This window comes from Oncorhynchus mykiss, chromosome 6, assembly GCF_013265735.2.
Source record: "Oncorhynchus mykiss isolate Arlee chromosome 6, USDA_OmykA_1.1, whole genome shotgun sequence".
Classification (NCBI taxonomy): domain Eukaryota; kingdom Metazoa; phylum Chordata; class Actinopteri; order Salmoniformes; family Salmonidae; genus Oncorhynchus; species Oncorhynchus mykiss.
This window is the reverse complement of record NC_048570.1, coordinates 100,237,822-100,262,247: the sequence shown is the minus strand read 5'-3', so window position 1 is coordinate 100,262,247 and position 24,426 is coordinate 100,237,822. Positions and strand designations below refer to the sequence as shown.

At 46.4% G+C, this 24,426-nt stretch overlaps 2 protein-coding genes across 2 annotated transcripts in view; both read right to left on the bottom strand.

Moving 5' to 3' along the window:
- The window catches only part of LOC110527037 (synaptic vesicle glycoprotein 2B-like), a 78,113-nt gene extending 72,298 nt beyond the window's left edge, over positions 1-5,815 (bottom strand). The window contains exon 1 of the mRNA XM_036981727.1: positions 5,695-5,815. The gene's annotated coding sequence lies outside the window, so the exon portion shown is untranslated. The remainder of the gene's footprint in view (positions 1-5,694) is intronic.
- Positions 5,816-9,368: 3,553 nt separating this feature from the next.
- Positions 9,369-24,426, bottom strand: part of LOC110527036 (aminopeptidase N) — a 54,344-nt gene continuing 39,286 nt past the window's right edge. Inside the window, exons 12-20 of the mRNA XM_036981726.1 lie at positions 24,122-24,255; positions 23,404-23,459; positions 21,910-22,057; positions 15,243-15,334; positions 14,920-15,030; positions 13,830-13,997; positions 12,647-12,787; positions 12,228-12,309; positions 9,369-9,661 (exon numbers count right to left, since the gene is read on the bottom strand). Coding sequence (XP_036837621.1) covers positions 9,509-9,661; positions 12,228-12,309; positions 12,647-12,787; positions 13,830-13,997; positions 14,920-15,030; positions 15,243-15,334; positions 21,910-22,057; positions 23,404-23,459; positions 24,122-24,255 — 1,085 coding nt within the window. The 3' untranslated portion in view covers positions 9,369-9,508. The remainder of the gene's footprint in view (positions 9,662-12,227; positions 12,310-12,646; positions 12,788-13,829; positions 13,998-14,919; positions 15,031-15,242; positions 15,335-21,909; positions 22,058-23,403; positions 23,460-24,121; positions 24,256-24,426) is intronic.

Below are 24,426 nucleotides of genomic sequence, written 5' to 3'. Positions count from 1 at the left end.
TCTAGACTTCCCCTGGGTCCTGTATCCACCTCTAGACTTCCCTAGTGTCCTTTATCCACCTCTAGACTTCCCCTGTTTCCTGTATCCACCTCTAGACTTCCCCTGTTTCCTGTATCCACCTCTAGACTTCCCCTGTGCCCTGTTTCCACCTCTATACTTTCCCTGTGTCCTGTATCCACCTCTATACTTCCCCTGTGTCCTGTATCCACCTCTATACTTCCCCTGCTTCCTGTATTCACCTCTATACTTCCCCTGTGTCCTGCATCCACCTCTATACTTCCCCTGTGTCCTGTATCCACCTCTGGACTTCCCCTGTTCCCCTGTATCCACCTCTAGACTTCTCCTGTGTCCTGTATCCACCTCTAGACTTACCCTGTATCCTGTATCCACCTCTAGACTTCCCCTGTGTCCTGTTTCCACCTCTAGAATCCCCCTGTGTCCTGTATCCACCTCTAGACTTCCCCTGTGTCCTGTATCCACCTCTAGACTTCCCCTGTATCCTGTATCCACCTCTAGACTTCTCCTGTGTCCTGTTTCCACCTCTAGAATCCCCCTGTGTCCTGTATCCACCTCTAGACTTCCCCTGTGTCCTGTATCCACCTCTAGACTTCCCCTGTTTCCTGTATCCACCTCTATACTTCCACTGTGTCCTGTATCCACCTCTATGCTTCCCATGTTTCCTGTATCCACCTCTAGACTTCCCCTGTGTCCTGTATCCACCTCTAGACTTCCCTAGTGTCCTGTATCCACCTCTAGACTTCCCCTGTTTCCTGTTTCCACCTCCAGACTTCCCCTGTGTCCTGTATCCACCTCTATACTTCCCCTGTGTCCTGTATCCACCTCTATGCTTCCCATGTTTCCTGTATCCACCTCTAGACTTCCCCTGTGTCCTGTATCCACCTCTAGACTTCCCTAGTGTCCTGTATCCACCTCTAGACTTCCCCTGTTTCCTGTATCCACCTCTAGACTTCCCCTGTTTCCTGTATCCACCTCTAGACTTCCCCTGTTCCCTGTTTCCACCTCTATACTTTCCCTGTGTCCTGTATCCACCTCTATACTTCCCCTGTGTCCTGTATCCACCTCTATACTTCCCCTGCTTCCTGTATTCACCTCTATACTTCCCCTGTGTCCTGCATCCACCTCTATACTTCCCCTGTGTCCTGTATCCACCTCTGGACTTCCCCTGTTCCCCTGTATCCACCTCTAGACTTCTCCTGTGTCCTGTATCCACCTCTAGACTTCCCCTTTTCCCTGTATCCACCTCTAGACTTCCCCTGTTTCCACCTCTAGACTTCTCTGTTTCCACCTCTAGACTGCCCCTGTTTCCACCTCTAGACTTCCCCTGTTTCCACCTCTAGACTTCCCCTGTGTCCTGTATCCACCTCTGGACTTCCCCTGTTCCCTGTAACCACCTCTAAACTTCCCCTGTGTCATGTATCCACCTCTAGACTTCCCCTGTCTCCTGTATCCACCTCTAGACTTCCCCTGTTCCCTGTATCCACCTCTAGACTTCCCATGTTCCCTGTATCCACCTCTAGACTTCCCCTGTACCCTGTATCCACCTCTAGACTTCCCCTGTTTCCACCTCTAGACCCCCCCTGTTTCCACCTCTAGACTTCCCCTGTTCCCTGTATCCAACTCTAGACTTCACCTGTTCCCTGTATCCACCTCTAGACTTCCCCTGTTTCCACCTCTAGACTCTCCCTGTTTCCACCTCTAGACTTCCCCTGTGTCCTGTGTCCACCTCTAGACTTCCCCTGTGTCCTGTATCCACCTCTAGACCTCCCCTGTTTCCACCTCTAGACTTCCCTTGTGTCCTGTATCCACCTCTAGACTTCCCCTGTGTCCTGTATCCACCTCTAGACTTCCCCTGTTTCCACTTCTAGACTTCCCTTGTGTCCTGTTTCCACCTCTAGACTCCCCCATTTCCACCTCTAGACTTCCCCTTTTCCCTGTATCCACCTTTAGACTTCCCCTGTTTCCACCTCTAGACTTTCCCTGTTTCCACCTCTAGACTTCCCCTGTGTCCTGTATCCACCTCTAGACTTCCCCTGTGTCCTGTATCCACCTCTAGACTTCCCCTGTGTCCTGTTTCCACCTCTAGACCTCCCCTGTATCCACCTCTAGACTTCCCCTGTGTCCTGTTTCCACCTCTAGACTTCCCCTGTGTCCTGTATCCACCTCTAGACTTCCCCTGTGTCCTGTATCCACCTCTACACTTCCCCTGTGTCCTGTTTCCACCTCTAGACTTCCCCTGTGTCCGGTATCCACCTCTAGACTTCCCCTGGGTCCTGTATCCACCTCTAGACTGCCCCTGGGTCCTGTATCCACCTCTAGACTTCCCCTGTGTCCTGTTTCCACCTCTAGACTTCCCCTGTCTCCTCTATCCACCTCTAGACTTCCCCTGGGTCCTTTATCCACCTCTAGACTTCCCCTGTTTCCACCTCTAGACTTTCCCTGTGTCCTGTATCCACCTCTATACTTCCCCTGTGTCCTGTATCCACCTCTATACTTCCCCTGCTTCCTGTATTCACCTCTATACTTCCCCTGTGTCCTGCATCCACCTCTATACTTCCCCTGTGTCCTGTATCCACCTCTGGACTTCCCCTGTTCCCCTGTATCCACCTCTAGACTTCTCCTGTGTCCTGTATCCACCTCTAGACTTCCCCTTTTCCCTGTATCCACCTCTAGACTTCCCCTGTTTCCACCTCTAGACTTCTCTGTTTCCACCTCTAGACTGCCCCTGTTTCCACCTCTAGACTTCCCCTGTTTCCACCTCTAGACTTCCCCTGTGTCCTGTATCCACCTCTGGACTTCCCCTGTTCCCTGTAACCACCTCTAAACTTCCCCTGTGTCATGTATCCACCTCTAGACTTCCCCTGTCTCCTGTATCCACCTCTAGACTTCCCCTGTTCCCTGTATCCACCTCTAGACTTCCCATGTTCCCTGTATCCACCTCTAGACTTCCCCTGTACCCTGTATCCACCTCTAGACTTCCCCTGTTTCCACCTCTAGACCCCCCCTGTTTCCACCTCTAGACTTCCCCTGTTCCCTGTATCCAACTCTAGACTTCACCTGTTCCCTGTATCCACCTCTAGACTTCCCCTGTTTCCACCTCTAGACTCTCCCTGTTTCCACCTCTAGACTTCCCCTGTGTCCTGTGTCCACCTCTAGACTTCCCCTGTGTCCTGTATCCACCTCTAGACCTCCCCTGTTTCCACCTCTAGACTTCCCTTGTGTCCTGTATCCACCTCTAGACTTCCCCTGTGTCCTGTATCCACCTCTAGACTTCCCCTGTTTCCACTTCTAGACTTCCCTTGTGTCCTGTTTCCACCTCTAGACTCCCCCATTTCCACCTCTAGACTTCCCCTTTTCCCTGTATCCACCTTTAGACTTCCCCTGTTTCCACCTCTAGACTTTCCCTGTTTCCACCTCTAGACTTCCCCTGTGTCCTGTATCCACCTCTAGACTTCCCCTGTGTCCTGTATCCACCTCTAGACTTCCCCTGTGTCCTGTTTCCACCTCTAGACCTCCCCTGTATCCACCTCTAGACTTCCCCTGTGTCCTGTTTCCACCTCTAGACTTCCCCTGTGTCCTGTATCCACCTCTAGACTTCCCCTGTGTCCTGTATCCACCTCTACACTTCCCCTGTGTCCTGTTTCCACCTCTAGACTTCCCCTGTGTCCGGTATCCACCTCTAGACTTCCCCTGGGTCCTGTATCCACCTCTAGACTGCCCCTGGGTCCTGTATCCACCTCTAGACTTCCCCTGTGTCCTGTTTCCACCTCTAGACTTCCCCTGTCTCCTCTATCCACCTCTAGACTTCCCCTGGGTCCTTTATCCACCTCTAGACTTCCCCTGTTTCCACCTCTAGACTTCCCCTGTTTCAACCTCTAGACTTCCCCTGTTTCCCCCTCTAGACTTCCCCTGTTTCCACCTCTAGACTTCCCCTGTGTCCTGTATCCACCTCTAGACTTCCCCTGTGTCCCTGTTTCCACCTCTAGACTTCCCATGTGTCCTGTATGCACCACTTCTCTGCTAGTGTGTCTATCAGTTTGAGGATGGGTGTTGCAGAATGTAGAATTATCCTGCTTCTGTCTTCTCTAATCACCTAAGTGTTGATAGTTTGACAAGGTTCACATGTTTTTACAAGGAAATGAAATATTCAGTTCCCATGTTCCCTGTCACAGTGTTCCATTACAGGGATTAGATGATCACATTCAAATGGAGAGGAGCGACAGTTACATTCCTAGACAGAGGATGAGGACTTAAACTGTTGCTTTTCTGTTTCATCAAATAACAGGAAACGTACGTCAAGAGTTAAAGCATGTCCGTGTGAAGGTGACTGGTTCGTTTCTGCCACCCTCTAGTTTTCACCTTCAGTGTCCTGTCTGGGGCGGCAGGGTAGCCTAGTGGTTAGAGCGTTGGACTAGTAAGCAAGTTCAAATCCCCGAGCTGACAAGGTACAAATCTGTCGTTCTGCCCCTGAACAGGCAGTTAACCCACTGTTCCTAGGTCGTCATTGAAAATAAGAATTTGTTCTTAACTGACTTGCCTAGTTAAATAAAGGAAAAATGTAAATTAAAATAGCAAGCTACCTGTACATAACAACGTTAGAGTCTGTCTTCAATGCCATTTTACTCTGCAAGGTTACCCTACAACGTTAGAGTCTGTCTTCAATGCCAATGTTTAAAAGGCAACTCCCATTTGAAAACCAACCCTCTGAGAACTACCCAACCTCTCATAAATGGACCTGGTATCGATAATGATGAGACGTAATGTAGTGTGGCATGGCTGAAAACACACATGGAGTGGGTAGTGATGTCATCAAGAAGGAGACAGTTAGTTGAGGACACAGAGCCAATATGAAGGGCATGTTTGTCTTTGGCAGTTCTAAATGTTCAGGTAGGATGTGGACATGTTTGGCAATAATGGAGGAAGTGTCCTACTGAAACAGGAAGTTCACGCTGAGCTCAACAAGTCCATGATGGCGTGAAGAGGTCAAAGGGGAATCCTTCTACTTCCCTGTACTGTAGTTCATACTGGACATGGAGAGGTCAAAGGGGAATCCTACTACTTCCCTGTACTGTAGTTCATACTGGACACGAAACATTGTCAGTTAGATCATCCACTACGTGCCCTTTGCACCTCCTCAACTAAGTCATTATTTTCTTTAAGGAGAGAATATGCATATGACAGATGACTCCTTTGGAATGGTTGTGACATCATAGTTTCTGTTTTATTTTGATGTAAATGACCATGGAAATCAGCGAGGTATTTACAGTTCATCAAGCTCATATCCAACTGTTATATCAGAACGGGACATCCCATCCTGATGTGGCCACGGAGTGTAATGCAGTATTACCTTTCCTATTGGAAAGAATATCACTTTATACCATTAAAATATCACACTTCCCAAAATGTTTTTCTTTCTTATATATATGAAGAAGACCTTATTTCTCCTCCTAGACTCTGAGTTTACAGCTCGACAGACACAGCACTGCAAGGAGAACAAAACGGAAATAAACGGACTCTTTAGTTTTAACGATCAGTGATGTTATTCAGCAGTACCTGTCCTCTGCACTGCAAAACAACTCAACATGTAAAATGGGGCGTCATTTCATTTGACTTTCAAAGATGAAATGGACAAAACATTACAATAAATTATCCCCCCCCCCACAAAAAAATTCTTACCAGACTTGGCATTCCCTTAGCATTAAAGTCAATTAAAAAACTATCCAGAATTGAGATCCAATATCCAGGGGAAGAGAGTTGTAAAGGCAGATTCAACATCAGTTTATCTATCAGCCGGCAGTTTTACAGACCAGGGGATTAGTCTCCAACGTCATGACCCCCCCCACACACACACACACACACCCCATCCCTCCCCACACAGGTTTCCACCCTCCCCCTGCCTAACATCTTGGTACAGTCCAGCCAGGCTATACAGCTACAGGCTCCTCCCCACACAGGCCTCCACCCACCCCCTGCTTAACAACTTGGTACAGTCCGGCCAGGTTATACAGCTACAGGCTCCTCCCCACACAGGCCTCCACCCTCCCCCTGCTTAACAACATGGTACAGTCCAGCCAGGATATATAGCTACAGAATGAGTGGGTGGGTAGCCAGACGGAGGTGTGTCTAAATGACTACCGCCCCGTAGCACTGACATGTTCAACCTCTCCCTGACCCAGTCTGTAAAATCTCCATGTTTCAAGCAGAACACCATAGTCCCTGTCTCTATGACCACCAAGGTAACATGTCTAAATGACTACCGCCCCGTAGCACTGACATCTGTAGCCGTGAAGGGCTTTGAAAGGCTGGTCATGGTTCACATCGACAACATCATCCCAGACACTGTGGACCCACTCCAGTTCTCATACCGCCCCAACAGATCCACAGATGGATCAGTCTCTACTGCTCTCCACACTGGCCTCTAATACCTGGGCAAAAGGAACACCTATGTGAAAATGCTGTTCATTGACTACAGCTCAGCGTTCAACACCATAGTTGCCCTCAAAGCTCATCACTAAGCTAAGGACACTGAACACTTCCCTCTGCAACTGGATCCTGGACTTCCTGACGGGCCACCCCCAGGTGGTGAGGGTAGGTAACAACACATCCACCAAACTACCCCTCAGGGGTGCGTGCTTTGTCCCCTCCTGTACTCCCTGATTACCCATGACTTCAACACCATCATTACGTTTGCTGGACGACACAACGGTGGTAGGCCTAATCATCGGTGACAATATGCTTCAAGTTTCAAGATCACATGCACAAGTACAATGAAATGTCTTTCTTGCACACTCAAAACCCCAAGAATGCAATAGTCAATACAATGTATTACTAGAAAAAAAATGTACAATAAATAAGAATGGGAAATATGAAATACACAATAATGTCAGTAAGTAAGCTACTACTACATTATACAGGAACTACTTAAAAAGTCCAAGTTCCAGTACCATGTTTACATGGACAGGGATACTGGAGTGATGGAGGTAGATATGTATAGGGGGAAGGGGACAGGGATACTGGAGTGATGGGGGTAGATATGTATAAGGGGAAGGGGACAGGGATACTGGAGTGATGGAGGTAGATATGTATAGGGGGAAGGAGACAGGGATACTGGAGTGATGGGGGTAGATATGTATAGGGGACAGGGATACTGGAGGGATGGAGGTAGATATATATAGGGGTAAGGAGACAGGGATACTGGAGTGTTGGAGGTAGATATGTATAGGGGGAAGGGGACAGGGATACTGGAGTGATGGAGGTAGATATCTATAGGGGGAAGGGGACAGGGATACTGGAGTGATGGAGGTAGATATGTATAGGGGGAAGGAGACAGGGATACTGGAGTGATGGGGGTAGATATGTATAGGGGACAGGGATACTGGAGGGATGGAGGTAGATATATATAGGGGTAAGGAGACAGGGATACTGGAGTGATGGAGGTAGATATGTATAGGGGTAAGGAGACAGGGATACTGGAGTGATGGAGGTAGATATGTATAGGGGGAAGGAGACAGGGATACTGGAGTGATGGAGGTAGATATGTATAGGGGGAAGGAGACAGGGATACTGGGGTGATGGAGGTAGATATGAATAGGGGGAAGGATACTGGAGTGATGGAGGTAGATATATATAGGGGTAAGGAGACAGGGATACTGGAGTGATGGAGGTAGATATGTATAGGGGTAAGGAGACAGGGATACTGGAGTGATGGAGGTAGATATGTATAGGGGGAAGGAGACAGGGATACTGGAGTGATGGAGGTAGATATGTATAGGGGGAAGGAGACAGGGATACTGGAGTTATGGAGGTAGATATATATAGGGGGAAGGAGACAGGGATACTGGAGTGATGGAGGTAGATATGTATAGGGGAAAGGATACTGGAGTGATGGAGGTAGATATGTATAGGGGAAAGGATACTGGAGTGATGGAGGTAGAGATACAGTATATCACAAAAGTGAGTACACCCCTCACATTTTTGTAAATATTTGAATCTATCTTTTCATGTGACAACACTGAAGAAATGACACTTTGCTACAATGTAAAGTAGTGAGTGTACAGCTTGTATTACAGTGTAAATGTGCTGTCCCCTCAAAATAACTCAACACACAGCCATTAATGGCTATACTCCCTGTATACACCCATGTTATTACCTCCCTGTATATAGTCATGTTATTACCTGGTACTTCCTGTATATAACCATGTTATTACCTGGTACTTCCTGTATATAACCATGTTATTACCTGGTACTTCCTGTATATAACCATGTCATATACATGGTACCCCTCCACATTGACTCAGTACTGGTACTTCCTGTGTATATAACCTCGTACAAATACAATTTCATTTGATTTCATAGAGGCACCATAGTGGTAAAGCTGCCTGGTAATCCTAATTCAGGCCAAAGAGGATTAGCTCCACCCCAGCCGAGCCATTGGCTAAATTTAGAGCAACACAATGTTCACTCTCCATTTACCCCTCCCCCTTCATCCCTTAGCCCCACCTCTACATTCCCCACCCAGCCGTCAAGCCATCCACCCAACCAATCACATTCCACCATGAACACTGGCCCCAGCGTGACTGACGGGTTACTCTGTGTGGACCACTGCAGACCCAATATCCAGAAATAACAATCTAGTGTGGAGAAACCATGTAGTTGTCAGTGATCTTTAGCAGTAGGTTGTTGTGTAAACGATGCAGTTCAACCGTCACAATCAAAGGCTATAGAAACTAGGCCATCAGCAAGGTGAATGTGGGGAATGTGATCTGAGCTGCGGTGGAGTTGTAGTGTAGTAGTCCTGGCTGTGTCTCTCTGCCCTTCATCATCTGGGCTCGTCCTCTAGCTGCTAGCTTCCATGTTGGGATTACAGACAACAGATTCCCCCTGACCGTTGGCACGCAATGGGAGGGGCACGGCTCGCTGGCTCAGTGCAGTCTCTATAACACAGGGCATTCTGGGACATTCTGGGCCCATCTCATTCTATTTAGTCAAATGTCCGCTTCAGAGGGATGATGACAGAGAGGATATAGACCACTAATGAAGAGAGATACTGTCAGCTTCAGAGGGATGAAGTAAACTGAAGGAGAGGAGAGGAGAGGAGAGGAGAGGAGAGGAGAGGAGAGGAGAGGAGAGGAGAGGAGAGGAGAGGTGTTGGTCCCTGACCGATGAGGAAGGTAGTAAACTGAAGGAGAGGAGAGGAGAGCTCTTCTCCTTTCCTCTCTCCTCTCCTCCCCTCTTCCTGTCTTGTATAGTTCCTCTTTAAAGACTGATTATAAAGCTGAACCTGTCTGACTTAACACTCTCAACTCTCAACTCTCTACTTTTTTTTTTGACATAAAACAATATATTCTATATATTTTTACAATGTAAACTTTATTGGTTCTGGGTAAAAATTCTCTGCAAATATTTCAGAAAATCATGAATTCCACATGAAACACTAAATGCTTGCATTCTCCACATATGAATTTAATCTCCAAACAGTCCACAAATAAGTTTACGCTGAATTATCAGTGAACCATTTGTAGACGTCTGCCTTGTTCTCTGCGACCCACTTCATGTTGGCTTTGGTTCTCTCCAGGGCCTGGTCCACTGCTAGTGTGGCTGAACCAAAACCCTGCTCTGCATTCTCCTCAATGAACTGCTGCAACTATAGGACCAGAGAATGGACAGGCTATTAACACAGTATTAACCTATAGGACCAGAGAATGGACAGGCTATTAACACAGTATTAATCTATAGGACCAGAGAATGGACAGGTTATTAACACAGTATTAATCTATAGGACCAAAGAATGGACAGGCTATTAACACAGTATTAACCTATAGGACCAGAGAATGGACAGGCTATTAACACAGTATTAATCTATAGGACCAGAGAATGGACAGGCTATTAACACAGTATTAATCTATAGGACCAGAGAATGGACAGGCTATTAACACAGTATTAATCTATAGGACCAGAGAATGGACAGGCTATTAAGACAGTATTAACCTATAGGACCAGAGAATGGACAGGCTATTATGACAGTATTAACCTATAGGACCAGATAATGGACAGGTTATTAAGACAGTATTAATACATAGGACCAGATAATGGACATGTTATTAAGACAGTATTAATATATAGAACCAGATAATGGACAGGTTATTAAGACAGTATTAATATATAGGACCAGATAATGGACAGGTTATTAAGACAGTATTAACCTATAGGACCAGATAATGGACAGGTTATTAAGACAGTATTAATATATAGAACCAGATAATGGACAGGTTATTAAGACAGTATTAATATATAGGACCAGATAATTGACAGGTTATTAAGACAGTATTCATCTATTTCTGAAGGGGAAGGGACATTTGGCCCATGTTTGCCTGAGAGTTTATGTTTCCTAGATTCTGACAGTATTAATCTATAGGACCAGAGAATGGACAGGTTATTAATTATCTATTTCTGAAGGGGAAGGGACATTTAGCCCATGTTTGTCTGAGAGTTTCTGTTTCCTAGATTCTGACAGTATTAATATATAGGACCAGATAATGGACAGGTTATTAAGGCAGTATTAATCTATAGGACCAGAGAATGGACAGGTTATTAATTATCTATTTCTGAAGGGGAAGGGACATTTAGCCCATGTTTGTCTGAGAGTTTCTGTTTCCTAGATTCTGACAGTATTAATCTATAGGACCAGAGAATGGACAGGTTATTAATTATCTATTTCTGAAGGGGAAGGGACATTTGGCCCATGTTTGTCTGAGAGTTTCTGTTTCCTAGATTCTGACAGTATTAATCTATAGGACCAGAGAATGGACAGGTTATTAATTATCTATTTCTGAAGGGGAAGGGACATTTAGCCCATGTTTGTCTGAGAGTTTCTGTTTCCTAGATTCTGACAGTATTAATATATAGGACCAGATAATGGACAGGTTATTAAGGCAGTATTAATCTATAGGACCAGAGAATGGACAGGTTATTAATTATCTATTTCTGAAGGGGAAGGGACATTTAGCCCATGTTTGTCTGAGAGTTTCTGTTTCCTAGATTCTGACAGTATTAATCTATAGGACCAGAGAATGGACAGGTTATTAATTATCTATTTCTGAAGGGGAAGGGACATTTGGCCCATGTTTGTCTGAGAGTTTCTGTTTCCTAGATTCTGACAGTATTAATCTATAGGACCAGAGAATGGACAGGTTATTAATTATCTATTTCTGAAGGGGAAGGGACATTTAGCCCATGTTTGTCTGAGAGTTTCTGTTTCCTAGATTCTGACAGTATTAATATATAGGACCAGATAATGGACAGGTTATTAAGGCAGTATTAATCTATAGGACCAGAGAATGGACAGGTTATTAAGACAGTATTAATATATAGAACCAGATAATGGACAGCTAATTAAGACAGTATTAATATATAGGACCAGATAATTGACAGGTTATTAAGACAGTATTCATCTATTTCTGAAGGGGAAGGGACATTTGGCCCATGTTTGCCTGAGAGTTTATGTTTCCTAGATTCTGACAGTATTAATCTATAGGACCAGAGAATGGACAGGTTATTAATTATCTATTTCTGAAGGGGAAGGGACATTTGGCCCATGTTTGTCTGAGAGTTTCTGTTTCCTAGATTCTGACAGTATTAATCTATAGGACCAGAGAATGGACAGGTTATTAATTATCTATTTCTGAAGGGGAAGGGACATTTAGCCCATGTTTGTCTGAGAGTTTCTGTTTCCTAGATTCTGACAGTATTAATATATAGGACCAGATAATGGACAGGTTATTAAGGCAGTATTAATCTATAGGACCAGAGAATGGACATGTTATTAAGGCAGTATTAGTCTATAGGACCAGAGAATGGACAGGTTATTAATTATCTATTTCTGAAGGGGAAGGGACATTTGGCCCATGTTTGTCTGAGAGTTTCTGTTTCCTAGATGATGACCGTATCCACCTTGATAAAGGTATGTTTTACTGAAACATTGTTTAATAGATCCATTAAATGTTTGGAAGCATCTGGACCACCAGTGTGCTGGCATTTTCCTTTTCGTTAACCAGCATTTTTTTCTCTCATTATACCTGTTAACACGTCAGGAGGTAACACTCTTATTATGTTAGTTATAGCAGCGTGACATCACCAACCAGGAAGTCAACTGGACGTCTGGGGTTGGATCACAGTCACACAGAGACACAGAAGCTCTGAATGGGTTGTACCTGTTTCAGTTCAAACTCTGAGGAGAAGCGCTTGGTGATTCCATCAATGAGCCGTGCGAAGGACAACGATCCCCCTCCATAACTACAAGATGAGGAGACATAAATACGGTCAACATTCAACACATTAAAACGGAATTGATAAAATCCCAAGCCAGTTGGCTCTGACAAAGTCCCAAGCCAAAGACTGGCCTACAACATGACCCTATATAACCGGAGGTAGTGTACTATATAGTGATTAGGGTGCCACTACCCTTGACCAGAGGTAGTGTACTATATAGGGATTAAGGTGACACTAAATTTGACCAGTGGTAGTGCACTATATATGGATTAGGGTGCCATTTGGGATGTAAACATTAGAATGAATAACTGCAGTGTTCACATCAGACAGATGCATTATAGATATGGTGGATCCTACTCACTCATTAAATAAGTGGTTCCAGTTGGTTCTGACAAAGTCCCAAGCCAAAGACTGGCCCACAACATTACCAGCAATGTACACAATGGTGAATGTGGCGTCCTGTTTCCGAATCTTCTCTGGATCCAGACAGTAGTTCAGATACCTGAAACCCAAACACACAGATCAGATCCATCCTGAATGATCCTGAACAACTACATTGATCAACTAATACTATTTGATTCAAACACACTGCATTACTTTGACCAGAACCCATTGGGCACATAGTGGGCTCATAGAAGGCTCATAGAGGGCTCATAGAGGGCATATAGAGGACTCATAGAGGTCTCATAGAGGGCTCATAGAGGGCACATAGAGGGCACATAGAGGGAGCATAGAGGGCACATAGAGGGCTCATAGAGGGCACATAGAGGGCTCATAGAGGGCTCATAGAGGTCTCATAGAGGGCTCATAGAGGGCTCATAGAAGGCACATAGAGGGCTCATAGAGAGCTCATAGTGGGCACATAGAGGGCTCATAGAGGGCACAAAGTGGGCTCATAGAGGGCTCATAGAAGGCTCATAGCGGTATCATAGAGGGTGCATAGAGGGCTCATAGAGGGCTCATAGAGGGCACATAGAGGGCTCATAGAGGGCCCATAGAGGGCCCATAGAAGGCACATATATGGCACATATAGGGCCCACAGAGGGCCCATAGAAGGCACATATATGGCTCATAGAGGGAACATAGAGGGCACATAGAGCAGTAGTGCGCCGTAAATAAGGAATAGGGTTCAATTTGGGACACAGTCTGGGTCCTCTTCACCTGTTCAGTAACCAGGGAACCCTGGTGCAGGCCAGAGGTCCTCCTCACCTGTTCAGTAACCAGGGAACCCTGGTGCAGGCCAGAGGTCCTCCTCACCTGTTCAGTAACCAGGGAACCCTGGTGCAGGCCAGAGGTCCTCCTCACCTGTTCAGTAACCAGGGAACCCTGGTGCAGGCCAGAGGTCCTCCTCACCTGTTCAGTAACCAGGGAAACCTGGTGCAGGACAGAAGTCATCCTCACCTGTTCAGTAACCAGGAAACCTTGGTGCAGGCAAGAAGTCATCCTCACCTGTTCAGTAACCAGGGAATCCTGGTGCAGGCCAGAGGTCATCCTCACCTGTTCATAACCACGGAAACCTGATGCAGGCCAGAGGTCATCCTCACCTGTTCAGTAACCAGGGAACCCTGGTGCAGGCCAGGGAATACATCAGCTTGTCAGCCTCAGAGGCAATGGAAGCCTCTCTGTACATCCTCCAGGCAAAGTCCCACTCCTCCACCCCTCCTGCTGCGATGGCGCTGCAGTACACCGTCTGCCTCAGGTTGGGGTGAATCCTGGACCAGACAATGTAAACGAGCTCATCACATCAGGGTTGGGATCAATACTAGTCTTCAACACTAGGGTTGGGATCAATAACAGTCTTCAACACTAGGGTTGGGATCAATAACAGTCTTCAACACTAGGGTTGGGATCAATAACAGCCTTCAACACTAGGGTTGGGATCAATAACAGTCTTCAACACAAGGGTTGAGATCAATAACAGTCTTCAACACTAGGGTTGAGGAGGAGGAAGATAGGATAGGAGAGGACCCCTACTGTTTCAGCCTCCAGTATTTATGCTGCAGTAGTTTATTTGTCGGGGGGCTAGGGTCAGTTTGTTATATCTGGAGTACTTCTCCTGTCCTATCCGGTGTCCTGTGTGAATTTAAGTATGCTCTCTCTAATTCTCTCTTTCTCTCTTTCTTTCTCTCTCTCGGAGGACCTGAGCCCTAGGACCTTGCCTCAGGACTACCTGACATGATGACTCCTTGCTGTCCCCAGTCCACCTGGCCGTGCTGCTGCTCCAGTTTCAACTGTTCTGCCTGTGATTATTATTATTTGACCATGCTGGTCATTTATGAACATTTTAACATCTTGGCCATGTTCTGTTATAATCTCCACCCGGCACAGCCAGAAGAGGACTGGCCACCCCTCATAGCCTGGTTCCTCTTTAGGTTTCTTCCTAGGTTTTGGCATTTCTAGGGAGTTTTTTCTAGCCACCGTGCTTCTACACCTGCATTGCTTGCTGTTTGGGGTTTTAGACTGGGTTTCTGTACAGCACTTTGAGATATCAGCTGATGTACGAAGGGCTATATAAATAAATCTGATTTGATTTGATTTGATTTGATTTCATTTGATTTGAGAGGAGAGGAGAGGAGAGGAGAGGAGAGGATAGGAGAGGAGAGGAGAGGAGAAGAAGAGGAGGGCTCTCTGTACGTGTTGTTCTCGGGCGTTTTCATCCAGTCTTTGAACCAGCCTGTAGTCAGCTCCTCACAGCCTGCTACTCCTGTACTGCAGGCTATAGAGATGGCATTCACCTGGTTGTACCTGGAGACGGGAGGAAAATACAAATGAAACAGAAGAAACTCTTCACGGTATACTGACCTCACAACTTCTGACTTATTGAGTCCATTCATGATAACTGGATGAGAACAGTCATTTTCAACTGACTGAGTGTTTTGTCTTCTAAAAATAGTTTCTAACTATCGTGACATTTTCTCTGTGTATCCATCAACATTGTGAAAGGTAGACGTTCTTACTGGTCAGTGTGTTTCTCAGGAATCTTGGTCCAGTCAGCAGTGATAGTCTTGAAGTGGTTGAAAAGAGGCGTGACTTGTTTATTGAGGTAAGCCTGAAAGATAAGAACAGAACTAGCTGTTTATTGAGGTAAGCCTGAAAGATAAGAACAGAACTCGCTGTTTATTGAGGTAAGCCTGAAAGATAAGAACAGAACCCGCTGTTTATTGAGGTAAGCCTGAAAGATAAGAACCCGCTGTTTATTGAGGTAAGCCTGAAAGATAAGAACAGAACCCGCTGTTTATTGAGGTAAGCCTGAAAGATAAGAACAGAACTCGCTGTTTATTGAGGTAAGCCTGAAAGATAAGAACAGAACCCGCTGTTTATTGAGGTAAGCCTGAAAGATAAGAACAGAACCCGCTGTTTATTAAGGTAAGCCTGAAAGATAAGAACAGAACCCGCTGTTTATTAAGGTAATCCTGAAAGATAAGAACAGAACCCGCTGTTTATTGAGGTAAGCCTGAAAGATAAGAACAGAACCCGCTGTTTATTGAGGTAAGCCTGAAAGATAAGAACAGAACCCGCTGTTTATTGAGGTAAGCCTGAAAGATAAGAACAGAACCCGCTGTTTATTGAGGTAAGCCTGAAAGATAAGAACAGAACCCGCTGTTTATTGAGGTAAGCCTGAAAGATAAGAACAAAACCCGCTGTTTATTGAGGTAAGCCTGAAAGATAAGAACAGAACCCGCTGTTTATTAAGGTAAGTCTGAAAGATAAGAACAGAACCCGCTGTTTATTGAGGTAAGCCAGAAAGATAAGAACAGAACCCGCTGTTTATTGAGGTAAGCCAGAAAGATAAGAACAGAACCCGCTGTTTATTGAGGTAAGCCTGAAAGATAAGAACAGAACTCGCTGTTTATTGAGGTAAGCCTGAAAGATGAGAACAGAACCCGCTGTTTATTGAGGTAAGCCTGAAAGATAAGAACAGAACCCGCTGTTTATTGAGGTAAGCCTGAAAGATAAGAACAGAACCCGCTGTTTATTGAGGTAAGCCTGAAAGATAAGGACAGAACTCGCTGTTTCTTGAGGCAAACCTGAAAGATAAGAACATAACTTGCTGTTTATTGAGGCAAACCTGAAAGATAATAACATAACTTGCTGTTTATTGAGGCAAACATGAAAGATAAGGACAGAACTCGCTGCATCACAACATATCAGAGATATTGGATAACATTATCATTTGCATTCCTCAGTGTCAATAAAAATGGAACAGAGTTGATCTTAGTAGCAGATTTTGCAATTAAAAAATATTCAGTAGTCTACTGCTATGTCCCAGATGGAACTCTATTCCATATAGTGGCCAAAATGAATAGGGGGCCATATAGTGATCTGGTCAAAGTACTACATAAGGAATAGGGTGCCATATAGTGATATTGTCAGGTGCGTGAATGAGGACCCAAAAGCGAATTAACAAAACAGAGTTCCTTTAATGACGAAACACACGTAGGCTCAGATGGACAGGCAGATTCCGACAGGACAGGACAAGGTTAGCTGAACAGGCAGATTCCGACAGGACAGGACAAGGTTGCAGCAAACACGACGATAGTCTGGTTCAGGCATGAGTAACACAAACGAGAATCCGACAAAGACAGAAGCAGAAACAGAGAGAGATATAGAGACCTAATCAGAGGGAAAAAGGGAACAGGTGGGAAAAGGGGTGAACGAGGTAGTTAAAGAAGACAAGGAACAGCTGGGGGAAAGAGGGGAAGAAAAGGTAACCTAATACGACCAGCAGAGGGAGACAGGGTGAAGAGAAAGAACAGGAACAGGACACAACATGACAATACATGACAGTACCCCCCCACTCACCGAGCGCCTCCTGGCGCACTCGAGGAGGAAACCTGGCGGCAAAGGAGGAAATCATCGATCAGCGAACGGTCCAGCACTTCCCGAGAGGGAACCCAACTCCTCTCCTCAGGACCGTACCCCTCCCAATCCACTAGGTACTGGTGACCACGGCCCCGAGGACGCATGTCCAAAATCTTACGGACCCTGTAGATAGGTGCTCCCTCGACAAGGATGGGGGGGGGGGAGGGAAGACGAGCGGGGGCGCGAAGAACGGGCTTAACACAGGAGACATGGAAGACCGGGTGGACGCGACGAAGATATCGCGGAAGAAGAAGTCGCACTGCGACAGGATTAATGATCCGAGAAATACGGAACGGACCAATGAACCGCGGGGTCAACTTGCGAGAAGCTGTCTTAAGGGGAAGGTTCTGAGTGGAGAGCCAAACTCTCTGACCGCGACAATATCTAGGACTCTTAGTTCTACGCTTATTAGCAGCTCTCACAGTCTGCGCCCTATAACGGCAAAGTGCAGACCTGACCCTCTTCCAGGTGCGCTCGCAACGTTGGACAAAAGCCTGAGCGGAGGGGACGCTGGACTCGGCGAACTGAGATGAGAACAGCGGAGGCTGGTACCCGAGGCTACTCTGAAAAGGAGATAGCCCGGTCGCAGACGAAGGAAGCGAGTTGTGGGCGTATTCTGCCCAGGGGAGCTGTTCTGACCAAGACGCAGGGTTGCGAAAAGAAAGACTGTGTAAGATGCGACCAATAGTCTGATTGGCCCGTTCTGCTTGACCGTTAGACTGGGGGTGAAAGCCGGAAGAGAGACTGACGGAAGCCCCAATCAAACGGCAAAACTCCCTCCAAAATTGAGACGTGAATTGCGGACCTCTATCTGAAACGACGTCTGACGGAAGGCCATGAATTCTGAAAACATTCTCGATGATGATTTGTGCCGTCTCTTTAGCAGAAGGAAGCTTAGCAAGGGGAATAAAATGAGCCGCCTTAGAGAACCTATCGACAACCGTAAGAATAACAGTCTTCCCCGCTGACGAAGGCAGTCCGGTGACAAAATCTAAGGCGATGTGAGACCACGGTCGAGAGGGAATGGGAAGCGGCCTGAGACGGCCGGCAGGAGGGGAGTTACCGGACTTAGTCTGCGCGCAGACCGAACAAGCAGCCACGAAACGACGCGTGTCATGCTCCCGGGTGGGCCACCAAAAACGCTGGCGAATGGAAGCAAGCGTACCCCGAACGCCAGGGTGGCCGGCTAACTTGGCAGAGTGAGCCCACTGAAGAACGGCCAGACGAGTAGGAACGGGAACGAAAAGAAGGTTCCTAGGACAAGCGCGCGGCGACGGAGTGTGAGTGAGTGCTTGCTTTACCTGCCTCTCAATTCCCCAGACAGTCAACCCGACAACACGCCCCTCAGGGAGAATCCCCTCAGGGTCAGTGGAGGCTACTGAAGAACTGAAGAGACGAGATAAAGCATCAGGCTTGGTGTTCTTAGAGCCCGGACGATAAGAAATCACAAACTCGAAACGAGCGAAAAACAGCGCCCAGCGCGCCTGACGCGCATTAAGTCGTTTGGCAGAACGGATGTACTCAAGGTTCCTATGGTCAGTCCAAACGACAAAAGGAACGGTCGCCCCCTCCAACCACTGTCGCCATTCGCCTAGGGCTAAGCGGATGGCGAGCAGTTCGCGGTTTCCCACATCATAGTTACGTTCCGACGGCGACAGGCGATGAGAAAAATACGCGCAAGGATGGACCTTGTCGTCAGAGAGGGAGCGCTGAGAAAGAATGGCTCCCACGCCCACCTCTGACGCGTCAACCTCGACAACGAACTGTCTAGAGACGTCAGGTGTAACAAGGATAGGTGCGGATGTAAAACGATACTTGAGGAGATCAAAAGCTCCCTGGGCGGAAACGGACCACTTAAAGCACGTCTTGACAGAAGTAAGGGCTGTGAGAGGAGCTGCCACCTGACCGAAATTACGGATGAAACGACGATAGAAGTTCGCGAAGCCGAGAAAGCGCTGCAGCTCGACGCGTGACTTAGGGACGGGCCAATCAATGACAGCTTGGACCTTAGCGGGATCCATCTTAATGCCTTCAGCGGAAATAACAGAACCGAGAAATGTGACGGAGGAGGCATGAAAAGTGCACTTCTCAGCCTTCACAAAAAGACAATTCTCTAAAAGGCGCTGGAGGACACGTCGAACGTGCTGTACATGAATCTGGAGTGACGGTGAAAAAATCAGGATATCGTCAAGGTAAACGAAAACAAAGATGTTCAGCATGTCTCTCAGGACATCATTGACTAATGCCTGAAAGACAGCTGGAGCGTTAGCGAGGCCGAAAGGAAGAACCCGGTATTCAAAGTGCCCTAACGGAGTGTTAAACGCCGTCTTCCACTCGTCCCCCTCCCTGATGCGCACGAGATGGTAAGCGTTACGAATGTCCAACTTAGTGAAAAACCTGGCTCCCTGCAGGATCTCGAAGGCTGAAGACATAAGAGGAAGCGGATAACGATTCTTCACTGTTATGTCATTCAGCCCTCGATAATCTATGCAGGGGCGCAGGGACCCGTCCTTCTTCTTAACAAAAAAAACCCCCGCTCCGGCGGGAGAGGAGGAGGGGACTATGGTACCGGCGGCAAGAGCTACAGACAAATAATCTTCGAGAGCCTTACGTTCGGGAGCCGACAGAGAGTATAGTCTACCCCGGGGGGGAGTGGTTCCCGGAAGGAGATCAATACTACAATCATACGACCGGTGTGGAGGAAGAGAGGTGGCCCTGGACCGACTGAACACCGTGCGCAGATCGTGATATTCCTCCGGCACCCCTGTCAAATCACCAGGCTCCTCCTGTGAAGAAGAGACAGAGGAAACAGGAGGGACAGCAGACATTAAACATTTCACATGACAAGAGACGTTCCAGGAGAGGATAGAATTACTAGACCAATTAATAGAAGGATTATGACAAACTAGCCAGGGATGGCCCAAAACAACAGGTGTAAAAGGTGAACGAAAAATTAAAAAAGAAATGGTTTCGCTATGATTACCAGAGACAGTGAGGGTTAAAGGTAGCGTCTCACGCTGAATCCTGGGGAGAGGACTACCATCCAAGGCGAACAAGGCCGTGGGCTCCCTTAACTGTCTGAGAGGAATGTCATGTTCCCGAGCCCAGGTCTCGTCCATAAAACAGCCCTCCGCCCCAGAGTCTATCAAGGCACTGCAGGAAGCTGACGAACCGGTCCAGCGTAGATGGACCGACAAGGTAGTGCAGGATCTTGAAGGAGAGACAGGAGTAGTAGCGCTCACCAGTAGCCCTCCGCTTACTGATGAGCTCTGGCTTTTACTGGACATGAAGTGACAAAATGACCAGCAGAACCGCAATAGAGACAGAGGTGGTTGGTGATTCTCCGTTCCCTCTCTTTAGTCGAGATGCGGATACCTCCCAGCTGCATAGGCTCAGCACCCGAGCCGGCAGAGGAAGATGGTAGTGATGCGGAGAGGGGGGCAACGGAGAACGCGAGCTCCTTTCCACGAGCTCGGTGACGAAGATCAACCCGTCGCTCAATGCGAATAGCGAGTTCAATCAAGGAATCCACGCTGGAAGGAACCTCCCGGGAGAGAATCTCATCCTTTACCTCTGCGCGGAGACCCTCCAGAAAACGAGCGAGCAAAGCCGGCTCGTTCCAGCCACTGGAGGCAGCAAGAGTGCGAAACTCAATAGAGTAGTCTGTTATGGATCGATTACCTTGACATAGGGAAGACAGGACCCTGGAAGCCTCCTCCCCAAAAACAGATCGATCAAAAACCCGTATCATCTCCTCCTTAAAGTCCTGATACTGGTTAGTACACTCAGCCCTTGCCTCCCAGATTGCCGTGCCCCACTCACAAGCCCGTCCAGTAAGGAGAGATATGACGTAGGCGATACGAGCAGTGCTCCTGGAGTAAGTGTTGGGCTGGAGAGAAAACACAATATCACACTGGGTGAGGAACGAGCGGCATTCAGTGGGCTCCCCAGAGTAACACGGCGGGTTATTGATTCTGGGCTCCGGAGATTCGAAAGCCCTGGAAGTGGCCGGTGGATCGAGGCGGAGATGGTGAACCTGTTCTGTGAGGTTGGAGACTTGGGTGGCCAGGGTCTCAACGGCATGTCGAGCTGCAGACAATTCCTGCTCGTGTCTGCCTAGCATCGCTCCCTGGATCTCGACGGCTGAGTGGAGAGGATCCGAAGTCGCTGGGTCCATTCTTGGTCGGATTCTTCTGTCAGGTGCGTGAATGAGGACCCAAAAGCGAATTAACAAAACAGAGTTCCTTTAATGACGAAACACACGTAGGCTCAGATGGACAGGCAGATTCCGACAGGACAGGACAAGGATAGCTGAACAGGCAGATTCCGACAGGACAGGACAAGGTTGCAGCAAACACGACGATAGTCTGGTTCAGGCATGAGTAACACAAACGAGAATCCGACAAAGACAGAAGCAGAAACAGAGAGAGATATAGAGACCTAATCAGAGGGAAAAAGGGAACAGGTGGGAAAAGGGGTGAACGAGGTAGTTAAAGAAGACAAGGAACAGCTGGGGGAAAGAGGGGAAGAAAAGGTAACCTAATACGACCAGCAGAGGGAGACAGGGTGAAGAGAAAGAAAAGGAACAGGACACAACATGACAATACATGACAGATCTGGTCAAAGTACTACATAAGGAATAGGGTGCCATATAGTGATCTGGTCTAAGTACTGCATAAGGAATAGGATGCCATATAGTGATCTGGTCAAAGTACTGCATAAGGAATAGGGTGCCATATAGGACCCAGATATAACACTGACCTGCATGGGTCCGTAGACGTCGCTGCGGTCGAACATGAGGAAGAAGTAGCCCAGGTTCCTGTCAGCTGTTTGCCAGGGCATGTACTCTCTCTCCCTCTGAAGGAACAGGGTGGTTCTCAGAGCCAGTATAGTGCTGACTATCCTCGCCCTGACGTGGACCAAGACAGAAAAACATCACAAACACCTTTATTCATTAACTACAATGATATCAACCATGAATTACACCTGCTGAAATGGTGCTGACAGCAACAGACAGAATATAGACAGAGGACTTTACAGCTGGTTTACATACAGACAGCATATAGACAGAATATATACAGAGGACTTTACAGATAGTCTACATACAGACAGAATATAGACAGAATATATACAGAGGACTTTACAGATAGTCTACATACAGACAGAATATAGACAGAGGACTTTACAGGTAGTCTACATACAGACAGAATATATACAGAGGACTTTACAGGTAGTCTACATACAGACAGAATATATACAGAGGACTTTACAGATAGTTTACATACAGACAGAATACAGACAGAGGACTTTACAGATAGTTTACATACAGACAGCATATAGACAGAATATAGACAGAGGACTTTACAGGTAGTCTACATACAGACAGAATATAGACAGAGGACTTTACAGATAGTTTACATACAGACAGAACATAGACAGAGGACTTTACAGATAGTCTACATACAGACAGAGGACTTTACAAATAGTTTACATACAGACAGAATACAGACAGAGGACTTTACAGATAGTTTACATACAGACAGAATATAGACAGAGGACTTTACAGGTAGTCTACATACAGACAGAATATAGACAGAGGACTTTACAGATAGTTTACATACAGACAGAATATATACAGAGGACTTTACAGATAGTCTACATACAGACAGAGGACTTTACAAATAGTTGACATACAGACAGAATACAGACAGAATATATACAGAATACTTTACAGATAGTCTACATACAGACAGAGGACTTTACAGATAGTTTACATACAGACAGAATATAGACAGAGGACTTTACAGATAGTCTACATACAGACAGAATATAGACAGAATATATACAGAGGACTTTACAGATAGTCTACATACAGACAGAGGACTTTACAGATAGTTTACATACAGACAGAATATAGACAGAGGACTTTACAGATAGTCTACATACAGACAGAATATAGACAGAATATATACAGAGGAATTTACAGATAGTTTACATACAGACAGCATATAGACAGAGGACTTTACAGATAGTTTACATACAGACAGAATACAGACAGAGGACTTTACAGATAGTTTATATACAGACAGAATATAGACAGAGGTCTTTACAGGTAGGGTACATACAGAGAGAATATAGACATAGGACTTTACAGATAGTCTACATACAGACAGAATATAGACAGAGGACTTTACAGGTAGTTGACATACAGACAGCATATAGACAGAAGACTATGCTGTGTGGAAGAGGACTCACCTAGCCAGGTTAAAAGCATCATCCACAACCTGGGCTCTGTTGATCACTGGAATAGCCTGAATAAAAACACAGGGACATTGAAATATGTTTGGTTCCCATATTGGGACAGTCAGCAGGCTTTGTGCTGGTCTTCCTGGGACATAGTAATTTAGCAGGTTAGAAAGCATCATTATCATATGGACTGTTCCCTCATGGTGTGTGCTGAGCTGGGTGAAGAGGTCATTATCATATGGACTGTTAACTCGTGGTCTGTGCTGAGCTGGGTGAAGAGGTCATTATCATATGGACTGTTAACTCGTGGTCTGTGCTGAGCTGGGTGAGGAGGTCATTATCATATGGACTGTTACCTCATGGTCTGTGCTGAGCTGGGTGAGGAGGTCATTATCATATGGACTGATACCTCATGGTCTGTGCTGAGCTGGGTGAGGAGGTCATTATCATATGGACTGATACCTCATGGTCTGTGCTGAGCTGGGTGAGGAGGTCATTATCATATGGACTGATACCTCATGGTCTGTGCTGAGCTGGGTGAGGAGGTCATTATCATATGGACTGTTACCTCATGGTCTGTGCTGAGCTGGGTGAGGAGGTCATTATCATATGAACTGATACCTCATGGTCTGTGCTGAGCTGGGTGAGGTGGTCATTATCATATGGACTGATACCTCATGGTCTGTGCTGAGCTGGGTGAGGAGGTCATTATCATATGGACTGGTACCTCATGGTCTGTGCTGAGCTGCGTGAGGAGTCGATCCCAGTTACTACTGTCATAGTTAACCCTGAAGAATCCAGAAACCTTGGTATTGGCCAACATCCAATCAGATCCCAAAGTTTTCATTGGTAGATGGGTGGCTGTATTTGAAAGAATCAGGAAATAAATGATTATCCTTCACATCATAGAGCCAACAGATTTCTTTATTGCGTCCCAATTGGACCCTATTCCCTGTATAGTGCACTACTTTAGACCAGGCCCATATTCACTATATAGTGCACTACTTTAGACCAGGACCATATTCCCTATAT